The 10,429-nt window shown below is 34.8% G+C and overlaps 1 protein-coding gene across 2 annotated transcripts; it reads right to left on the reverse strand.

Moving 5' to 3' along the window:
- Positions 1 to 6,828: 6,828 nt before the first annotated feature.
- Positions 6,829 to 9,036, reverse strand: LOC149579458 (uncharacterized protein At5g65660-like). 2 transcript variants are annotated; one of them, XM_089832924.1, is made up of 2 exons: positions 8,389 to 9,036; positions 6,829 to 7,409 (listed from the first exon to the last, which is right to left on the reverse strand). In XM_089832924.1, exons 1-2 carry the CDS (start codon positions 8,710 to 8,712, stop codon positions 7,248 to 7,250), a joined length of 486 nt encoding a protein of 161 aa, XP_089689050.1. In that variant the 5' UTR covers positions 8,713 to 9,036; the 3' UTR covers positions 6,829 to 7,247. The 2 variants fall into 2 exon arrangements, with proteins under 2 accessions (XP_089689050.1, XP_089689046.1); XM_089832920.1 differs by having other exon boundaries at positions 6,829 to 7,401; positions 8,389 to 8,967.
- Between the last annotated feature and the right edge of the window lie 1,393 nt (positions 9,037 to 10,429).

Here is a 10,429-nt window from a genome sequence, read left to right on the forward strand (position 1 = left end):
CCCTTCTTCAGCATCAAGGGGCGTTGTAGATGCGAACCCTTCAGCAATGTCATTACCGACAATTACAGCCAACTCATTGAAATATTGGAAAGGTGACCTCTTATACATTTTTGCATTTTTGAATTCTCTTCTCTACATGTAAGCATTGATAGATGGATTAGGTTGTAAGTTTTTCATTATTAAAATAAGAAAGGAAAATTTCTTCAATAAAAGGAGTACAAAGATCATCCTACCTTCAAAAGGTCATCCCACACTGAATCCTCAACATCCACAGTTTGAGTTTCTTCATTCCAAGCTAACCCACTTGTATTTTTCAAGTCCTTCATTACTTTATATCCTACTTTCCATGTTTTCAGCTTATTCTTAAAATGATCTCGTGACAGATTCGAGTTCATCACTGCATTAAATGTCCTCTCTATCGCAGTCCACGCCTCTTTTTTAAACCCACCTTCACCTTTCCGTCCGAGATGGACTTGTTCGAGGAGCAAGTCTAGAAACTTGTGTTCCATCGATTTTGTCTACATTTTCTTCTTTGAAGAAGAAGATTTGTTGCTCGCAGCGAGGGATCCATCTATATCACTCAAAGTAATGGGAGAACACATCTAGTTCACATGATCAGATCCGTCCATGCTCATCATGAGCTCGGTATATGCCATTGTGTACTCTTTCCTGTATTTCATTTAAATTTGAAGGTGAAAATCTTTAACCATCAATTTGTAAGACGTCATAATGGAACAAGGCTAACATATTGAATAGGTAAACGTATTACAATTTAAAGTAATCATACGACTAAAATTGAAAGTTATTGCTCTTTAAATTTAAATGGAATGCAGCAAGCAGTAACATCAGAAAAATAGGATTTTCAACGAATCCGTTGTTCTCTTCTTACTAGTGGGCTTATGATCTTCATCATTTGGTACTCCTTGCTGTATTTCATTTAAAATTGAAGATGATAAACTTTAAATATCATTTTTTAATACATCCTAATGCAATGAGGCTAACATTTAATAAACTTGAAAGCATTTAACTGAAGATGATACACATTTTAGGCAATAATTGATGATAACACATCAACATCAAAAAAACTACCAGTAAGACAAAATGGTGATATCAATGGCAAGTAAATAGTCATGAGCCCCATTATGAAGCATGTTATTGTACTTTCTCAATGCAAAGATGTATAATAATTGTGCTTTCTTGCATTTAAAACAATGTAATCTATATTTCAAGTTGAATTGTGTATTGCAGATATGATCAACAATTTTTGTACATAATGTAGGTATGAAATTGAAAGTTAATGTTCTTTTTATTTAATTAGAATGTAGCAAAGATTGATATCAGAAAAACAAAATCACACACCATCATGTTGTATATGCATACATCAATTTAATCATATAAAGCACATTGTCTTCTAATAAATCATTTATTCTCGAGATCTATAATCTTCCCACATCCTATTTGCTATATCTTCTCGAAATTGGGCCCACTCATTTCTATCATCTTGAGACAACCCATATGTCTCAAGCAGTGGTACCTCTATCCCATCACGATCATCTTCCTCTTCAATAACTTCTTCTGATGGAAGGCCATCCTCTATCGTAATGAAATTGTGAAGTATGCAACATGCTAAAACAATATAGGATTGTGTCATGATATCGTAAGACATTGCATGTCTTAAGATTGGAAAACGCTGCTTCATAATACCAAATGTACGTTCTACTGCATTTCTAAGAGAGGAGTGTCGATGGTTGAACAACTCATGTGCAGAGTTTATTGGGTTTTCTCTTGACCACTCTTTCAAGTGGCAGCGTGTACACCGATAAGGAGCGAGAAATCCAGGTGCATTTGGATATCTAGCATCCACGAGATAATATTTTCCTACATTAAAAAAGTATATTGTCAATACTTGAACCATTTAGCATAACCTTGAGTATATTAAAATGTGATTTGGCTTACCAGGGGGAACTACAAGTGGATCTGATCTGGATAGAGCTGAGGCTAGAACACGGTTATCTGCAACAGAGCCTTCCCAACCAGCAAGGCAATACTAAAACTTACAATCAAAGGAGCAGACACCCATAACATTTTGTGATAGGTTCCCTTTTCTATCACGATATTTACCCTGTATTTCGACATCGACTCGCACTAGAATATGGGTTTCGTCGATGGCTCCAATGCAATCCTATGGGATATGATACACTGATCAAATGTATGCTCAAGTAATAATAAGATAAGGACAACATTCTAGACAATAAACTTGTAACAATGTGTGATTTACCTTAAAGAATGGTTCAAAACGATCCTTCCCACTAATTTCAGGAGGAGTGCCTAGACTAGGTGGTATGAAGTAATCTCTGTGAAGGGCTAAGATAGCCATCAAAACCTTGTGGAAGTACCGACTGACTGTCTCTCCTGAGTGCCCAAAGTTATGGGCAATCTTGTGGTTCCTTAGATTGTGCCCAAGGGTGTGGAGGAACATCACTAGTTGTTCCTCTAACTTCAAGTGGATCGTATCTCTCAAGCTTCCTTTTAGCCTCAGAATACGAGCTAGAGAAAAGAAGGTTGCCCTACTCATCCGAATCTGATCATGACAATCCACCTCATTCGAATGAATAATGTCTCTACAAAAGGAATTTCCTTTTCTTATTCGTTTACCCATTTGACTGCCTTCTCGGGCTACCAGTACTTTGGCTATGCCAACAAAAGCAAAAAGAATTGTGAGAATGCGGGTGTATGTGGTCTTCCTAACTATGCTTCCTTGGACCTCTATACTCTCCATAGGATCCATCAGTGACCTGAAAGGTGGACAATTTAAACACTATCTATTATGAGATATCAACTATAACCTATCGAGATACAACATGATTATTTGCTAGTCTCATTGCATTAAGAAGTCAATTATTTATTCAAATACAGCAAGGAGTACCAACTACCGAAGATCATAAGCCCATAAAGAACAAATTACAATGTGTCATTATACTCCATGTAATCTATCTATACCAATGAAAACATAATATTGATTCCATTTGTCTATATGTATACACACATGTATGTATATATGTATGTCCACACACATGTATGTATGCATGTATGTACACACACACACACACACACATGTATGCATGTATGTATGTACACACACACACACACATGTATGTATGCATGTACATACGTACACACACATGTATGTATGTATGTACGTACACACACACATGTATGTATGCATGTACATACGTACACACACATGTATGTATGTGTGTATGTACATACACACACATGAATTTATGTATGTATGCATGTATGTACGTACACACACACATGTATGTATGCATGTATGTACGTACACACACATGTATGAATGTGTGTACGTATGTACACACACATGTATGTATGTATGTATGTATGCATGTACACACATGTATAAATGTATAGACACATGTATGTATGTACACATACACATGTACAAACTATAACCTGAATTTGGGCTTTTATGAATGTTTTTTAATAAACCGTCGGGTCCGCTGAAACTGAGGCTCGCCTTTTAGAAGATGAAAAGTAGCATTGTTGCAATGGGAATAGAGTTTCTTTCTGCATTGATCTATACATAGTTTGAAATCATGGCTTTTATCTATACATAGTTTATGACATCATAAGTATGTTGAATGATTTTGCATGGATCAATACATACTTGATATATCCATAGTTTAGTTGTTCATTTTATTGGCATGATTCACTTTGATTAATGGTATTGCATTGATCTCTCACAACACTATACTGGAACTCATTGGACTGTTTTGTTAAACAGATTTGAACCATGATAAACTATGTATAGGTCGACTATGAATAGATAAAAGCATGATTGCCATGTTTTGCTATTATGATTGGCACTATAATATATACAGGTAATCACATGATCACATACTGGAATTCATTATTGAGCACATATTGATTATGTATAGATAAAAGCCATGATTGCCATTAATCTATACATAGTTGATCCATACATAGTTTATGACTTGGCTCTATTTAATGGTATTGCATTCATCTCTCACAGCAGTATACTAGAACTCATTACTAGCAAGAAACTGTTACAAAGTTTAGTTGTTCATTTCACTGGTATTGATCTCTCACAACACTATACTAAAAGTCATTAGTGAGAATATATTGACTATTTTGTCGAACAGATTCTAAACAAACTGTTACAGCATATATTGGACGGTTTTGCTAAACAGATTTGAACCATGATAAACTATGTATAGGTCAACTATGTATAGATAAAAGCCATGATTGCCATGTTTTGCTTGATTGGCACTATGATATATACAGGTAATCACATGAGCACATATTGGAATTCATTATTAAGCACATATTGAGCACATATTGATTATGTATAGATAAAAGCCATGATTGCCATTGATCTATACATAGTTGATCCATACATAGTTTATGACTTGACTCTATTTAATGGTATTGCATTCATCTCTCACAGTAGTATACTAGAACTCATTACTGGCAAGAAATAGTTAGAAAGTTTAGTTATTCATTTCACTGGTATTGATCTCTCACAGCACTATACTGGAATTTATTAGTGAGCACAAGTTTATGACTTGGCTCTATTTAATGGTATTGCATTCATCTCTCACAACATCATACTAAAACTCATTACTGGCAAGAAACTGTTACAAAGTTTGGTTGTTCATTTCACTAGTATTGATCTCTCACAACACTATAGTGGAATTTATTAGTGAGCACATATTGACTATTTTGCTAAACAGATTTGAAACAAATAGCCAGAAACTGTTACAAAGTTTAATTGTTCATTTCACTGGTATTGATCTCTCACAGCACTATACTAGAATTTATTAGTGAGCACATATTGACTATTTTAAAAATAGGTTTGAAACAAACAGTTACCACATATATTGACTAAATTGCTAAGCATATAGTAGATAGAAATAGAACCATGATAAACTATGTATAGGTCAGCTATGTATAGATAAAACCTATTGATATACTTGTAAATTTCATTGTTGAGTACAAAAAATTAAAACTTTAACTATGATATATACAAGTAATCAAAGTTAAACATACTGGGACTCATTCCTGAGCATATATTTTAACTAGTTTTCTAAGCAAGCCTACAACACGCAGTTACGTTCGAATGAACAAAAAAAACCTAAAAAAATCCAGTATGCAAAGGTGGGTGTGAGAAGAGAACCGTTTAAAGCCGTCGCCGCTGTTCAAAGCGGAGAAGATAAATCGCAGAAAATGCCACGGCCACAAGAAACCCAACAAACCCAAAAAATGCCACGGCCACAGAAAACCCACAAACCCAGCAAACAGCCACAGCCCAACAAATTCCACGGCCACAACCCAACAAACGTAGCAAACCAGAAACCCTTGCCTTCGCACAACAGAGCACGAAAACAACACAACCGTCATCTTCCAAAAAACCCAATTTGTTCTTCCAAAAACCTAAGTCGGATTCGACAGACTCGACGATTTATTCAAACGCATTCATAAAAACCCAAAACCTAGTTTTTATTTCAACTTCCACCTATTTCCTGGAAGAAGTTTCTTCCAATTTTTGAGCGAAATTGGCAGACGAAACCCGAAACTGGGTTATGCGTTTGATGAACCAAACGCCACCGTTTTCCTCCATAACCTGGTTTTGGCGTTGAAAACCCTATTCCGTGCCCGATCTTCCCATAACCAAATGGGGCCCAAGATATTATAAAAGTAGAACTTGACAAATGATGTATTGCAAATGATCATTAATGATACCCTCCAATTGGATTGTTGTACCCAAAAAAATATAGGAGCTAATGGCCACTTGGCTTCTAGTTGGAGGACGGGTGGACATCAAATATCTTTCCAAACTTTTCTTATTTGTTTGAATTTTTTTTTGAAAAGAATACATTATTAAAAATTATTAAATAATAAAGATTTTTTGTTTTTGTTTTAATGATCACAATTTCCACAACCACACTATAATAGTCTTATATCGGTATGTGCAAAGACCAAACTAAGGTCTATGCAATGTTATGATTGTAAAACTAAGCCAAGTTTTGAAAGCAATATTTCTAATAATAGTCATTATAAATCAATAACACCATTGAAAACTAGATAAAAATCATACATTTAAAAAATACACAATGCCTTGGAAGATCTATAAAAATGGAGTTATGCAATTTTTTAAACATTTAGGTATATAGGTCATAAACCACCAACACCATTATGTAGAGTACACAATTCGAAGAAAAGAAGTTAAGATGGTTGAGATATCATTGCTTTGAAAATCTAGACAATCATGATGCCCAAATCACCACAACACCTCCAAACTTCAAATGCCTATAAATTTGGCCTCAGATGTTTGATTTAGATAAAACAAAAGTCAATCTTGAGGTTTTTGGAGCTCCTTAATGTGATGTCAACCTTTAATTTACATTATTAAGATCCACTTTTGTCATGCAATTAAATTCCACAAAGAGGACCCCGCCAAAATCCACTGAAACATGCAAAGATATTATTAAATTTCAAACTAATGACACTCTAAAAGCTTTGATGTCATGTAAGGTATGGCTCTAAAGGTAGCCAACCAAGATATAAATTCAATAGAAATCACAATAACAAGGGAGAATATATGGTAAAAATACAATGCAATGGATGTAGATTATTGGATTGGCTCAACTAAAACGAATATTACATAGGAAACCCCTTGATTATATAGCGAATGCACGTACAAATAAGTGAATCAGATAATGACAAGTTTCATCATTATTTCATGGTTATCATGCGTGAACGACTTCCCTCATTGCTTTGATTCGATTAACCCTAATTCATGTAAAATATATTTTATTCCCTCATGTACATATACAATCAAATTCGAACCGAAAAAAAAACTAGTTAGTTATGACGTCAAATACACAAGAAAGTTGATATAAGCGAAGTCTTACGGAAATAGTGGAGGAGGTGAAGTGAGGGGGCAAATTTCATTATTTCGTCCCATCCATTTCATTGTACAGTACTCAAACTCACTCCCAACACTCGTATTTCAGATAAGCCGTTCAAAGAAAAGTCTGAACTTGACCAGGAATAAACTTATGTGGCTCTCCATGCTCCACAAAAAATATTTAGAGCATCCAATGAATCTGATACGCCTTCGACAAACCCCCCACTTTGATTATATACAGCTTGTCCATAGCTGTATATTTCTGACATTAAATCATGGAAACTTCCGCAAAACTTTAAATCAATGGCGACTGAGGATTCCGTTTGGATTGATTCATATGAGAGGACGCCACGGCGTTGTCTCCAACATTTACCGGCACAAATCCGTGAGGAGACGGCATTGCCAAGAACTTCGGAACGTCGTCTCCGGGCATCATTACCGGCAAAGTTCTGCGGCTCTGTCACATTCACCCGTTTAAAAACAGATTTTTTTTGGAGCAATTAGAATTCTTTACATTAAATTTCAGGTCCCTGAGATGTTCATGAGCATAATCAAACTTTTTAACAAATGAACAAAAATCAAACGAACATATTGTTGTTATTTCTAGATTCAGTTGTGCAAATCTAATGAAAATATCGATGTGATTTTTAAATTCGATTTGTATTTGAATTTACTGAAAATATTGTTGTGATTTCTAAATCTGGTGGTCTGAATTTCTGACTGACTTATTTTATCAATATTTCAGATCGAACTTGTAATAGATCCGTCGTAAAAAATTTAACAGATGGAAAAAATGAAAAAAATGAAGATCTAATGTTTTTAATTTAATTGAACATCTGACGGCACTAACTTAGATTTTAAGAAGATTCAAAAATGTCGTTGCGATTTCTAAATTTCGTTGTGATTTTAAGAAGATTGAACTTATTGAAGACATCGTCGTGATTTCTAAATTTGAAAGTGTGAATTTCAGAACTATTTTATTTATTGTGATTTCTAAATTTGATTATTTGAATTTCAGATAAAATTTGTAATCAATCTTTAACTAAAATCAAGGAGATGAAAAAAAAAATGAAGAAGATTTGATGCTTTAAACTTATTTGAACATCTGACGGCATTAGCTTAGGTTTTAAGAAGATTGAAAAAAATCGTGCTTATTTGTAAATTCAATTTTGCATATTTAGCGCAAATTTAATGAAATATCACCGTGATTTCTAATATTTAGTGCGAATTTAACGAAATATCACTGTGATTTCTTAAGTTTGTATTTTCAGAAGATCAGGCTTTCGGATTGAATATTGTGCGAATTCTTAACATTAAGATTCCGGAAAAACTAAAGATGCTTATAATTCAATTGAAGATCTCATGCTAGTAATTTAAATGAAGATCTGATTCTTTAAATTTAATTGAGCAAGACGTCAAGAAGGTTGAAAAATCACCTGCTGAACAGGAGCGTTTTTGCAAGGGCTGTTCCAATTCGGTTGAGCAATCGCAGTAGCCGTCAAACTTGAACGACTGGTTGGCCGCGATGATGAATTTCCTCCGCGGCCATCGCCGCTGCTTCGATAATGGCGGCGGAGGACCATATTTCTGATTTTTTCCCAGTGATAACAGCAGGAAAAGAGAGCGCTGACGCCCAAGACTAAGAACAAAATGACGGCCGTGCCGGAAGGAAAACCCAAGGGAGGCTTTCCCCTTGTGCCGTCTTCGTGTCGACCCGAGGCGTCTGCCATTCTTCCCCTCCACTGCTGCGGCTCATCCATCAAAAAGATCCGATTTTGTTTTGAATTCAACAGGCAAAATCAGATCTTTTCTCGATTTCGACTCTCAAATCGTCCCTCACTGGAAATAAAACTGCTATTACGGATCTACAGAGCCCAGCGGCTCCATGACAAATAAGTTTTCGAGCTCTATGACAATTTTTTCGGACCAAGGAATTATTAACAATTCAATTTTGCGTCAGTATCAGTACTACGGCCTAGTTACTCCTGCCAGTACATTAAATCAGGATGGATTTAAATTGATATTGTACAGTTCCTTTATAGGATCTTCTAAATATATGGGCCAGAGCCTCATCTTTACAGTGAAAGATAAAAATGCGAATTACCATTCATGTTCTTGATGAGGCAGGCGCGGCAAGGAATTGCATGGCTCAGCTTGCACCGGCCAGTGGGGCCTCGCCTGTCGTTGTAGTCATGGCATGGCTGTTCCATGGAATATATTGCAGCATTGGAATAGGATCCCAAGGGTTATTTACATTATAGAAGGAACAGACAAAATGTACGGTCCATCGAAAAAGAAGAAGGGAAATACAACAAATTTATCTGAATTTTTCTATTAGAAAAAGTTTGACTCTTTTTTTAATATCTTTGGTGTATTTTGTCAGCTATAGTTTAGATTATTTCATTTAATTAGTAATTATAATAATTTTATAAATATTCATAGTAATTTCATGTAATCTTAACTTGTAAGTCTATAATATTAGGTTGTAAATCATATTATATGAGATTTTTTTTCTTTTTTCAATATGTAATTTAATTATTTACAAGTGTTGTGATATGTTTCTATGTAGTGAAATGTGTCAAAGGGTGGCAATTATCATTTCAAAGTGTCATTTAATATCTAAATGTTCTAATAGTTGTGCACTACAACCACCTCAAAAATGTTATATACCTATACACAATTATCTCAGTCCCTATTCATGTGCTGAAGGTACCAAGTGGATGGTAATTAGAATATGGGTGGTAAGTGATGCTCTTAAATATTACATTAGTTTTTTTTTAAATTGATAAAATGCAAGTTACAAAGAGTTGCAGCAAAATACTGCAAAAAGAATTAGCTAGAAGCAAGAAAGACAACTAGCTACAACAATACATACAAGAGGCTATAAAAAAGAGCACCAACATGAGCAAAAGCAAGATCAATTCTTTAAAAGAACTCTCAAGCGATGTCCAATGTTGACCTTCTTTCTGCTGAATAGTTAAGTAATTTGAGCTTTAATTCGTTGAATTTGGAAATCCAACTGTAAGTCCTTTTCAGCATTAGCCTGTAGTTGAGAAAAAAGAGATGTCAGACAATAAAAAATGTCTGAGTAAAGCCTTAGAATTACAAATTCTTGATGAAGATCATTGTGATTATCAAAAACAGCCAAACATCTTGTCCTCCATATATGTCGTAATATAACCTGTCTCACCCCATTACCAATAATATTTGTATGCAAACCAACCCCAAGAAGAGCCCTTTCCAGCTTAATTTATGATAAAAAATAGCAAGCAAATCATTAAAAACAGAATTCCATTGTCTTCTAGCAAACTGACATCCCCAAAAAATGTGCCTCACACTTTCTAGTTTACAACAAAATGGACAATTGATTGGCTAGACCATCATACATTTCAATCTGTCCCCAATGGGCAGCTTGTAATGTAAAATCTTCCAAGCAAGCATTTGGGTAGCTGCATCAATTTTGGATTTCCAAATTTG

The sequence above is a fragment of the Cupressus sempervirens genome, chromosome 1 (assembly GCF_028749045.1).
Source record: "Cupressus sempervirens isolate cs-2001-9-10 chromosome 1, ASM2874904v1, whole genome shotgun sequence".
Lineage (NCBI taxonomy): Eukaryota > Viridiplantae > Streptophyta > Pinopsida > Cupressales > Cupressaceae > Cupressus > Cupressus sempervirens.

Bases quoted from the DNA above. Each gene is read 5' to 3' on its own strand.
- LOC149579458 (XM_089832920.1), bottom strand. From the start codon at position 8,712: ATGGATGAGCCGCAGCAGTGGAGGGGAAGAATGGCAGACGCCTCGGGT. The intron at 7,402-8,388 runs GTGATTTTTCAA...ACAGAGCCGCAG, and splicing joins AAAACGCTCCTGTTCAGCAG to AACTTTGCCGGTAATGATGC.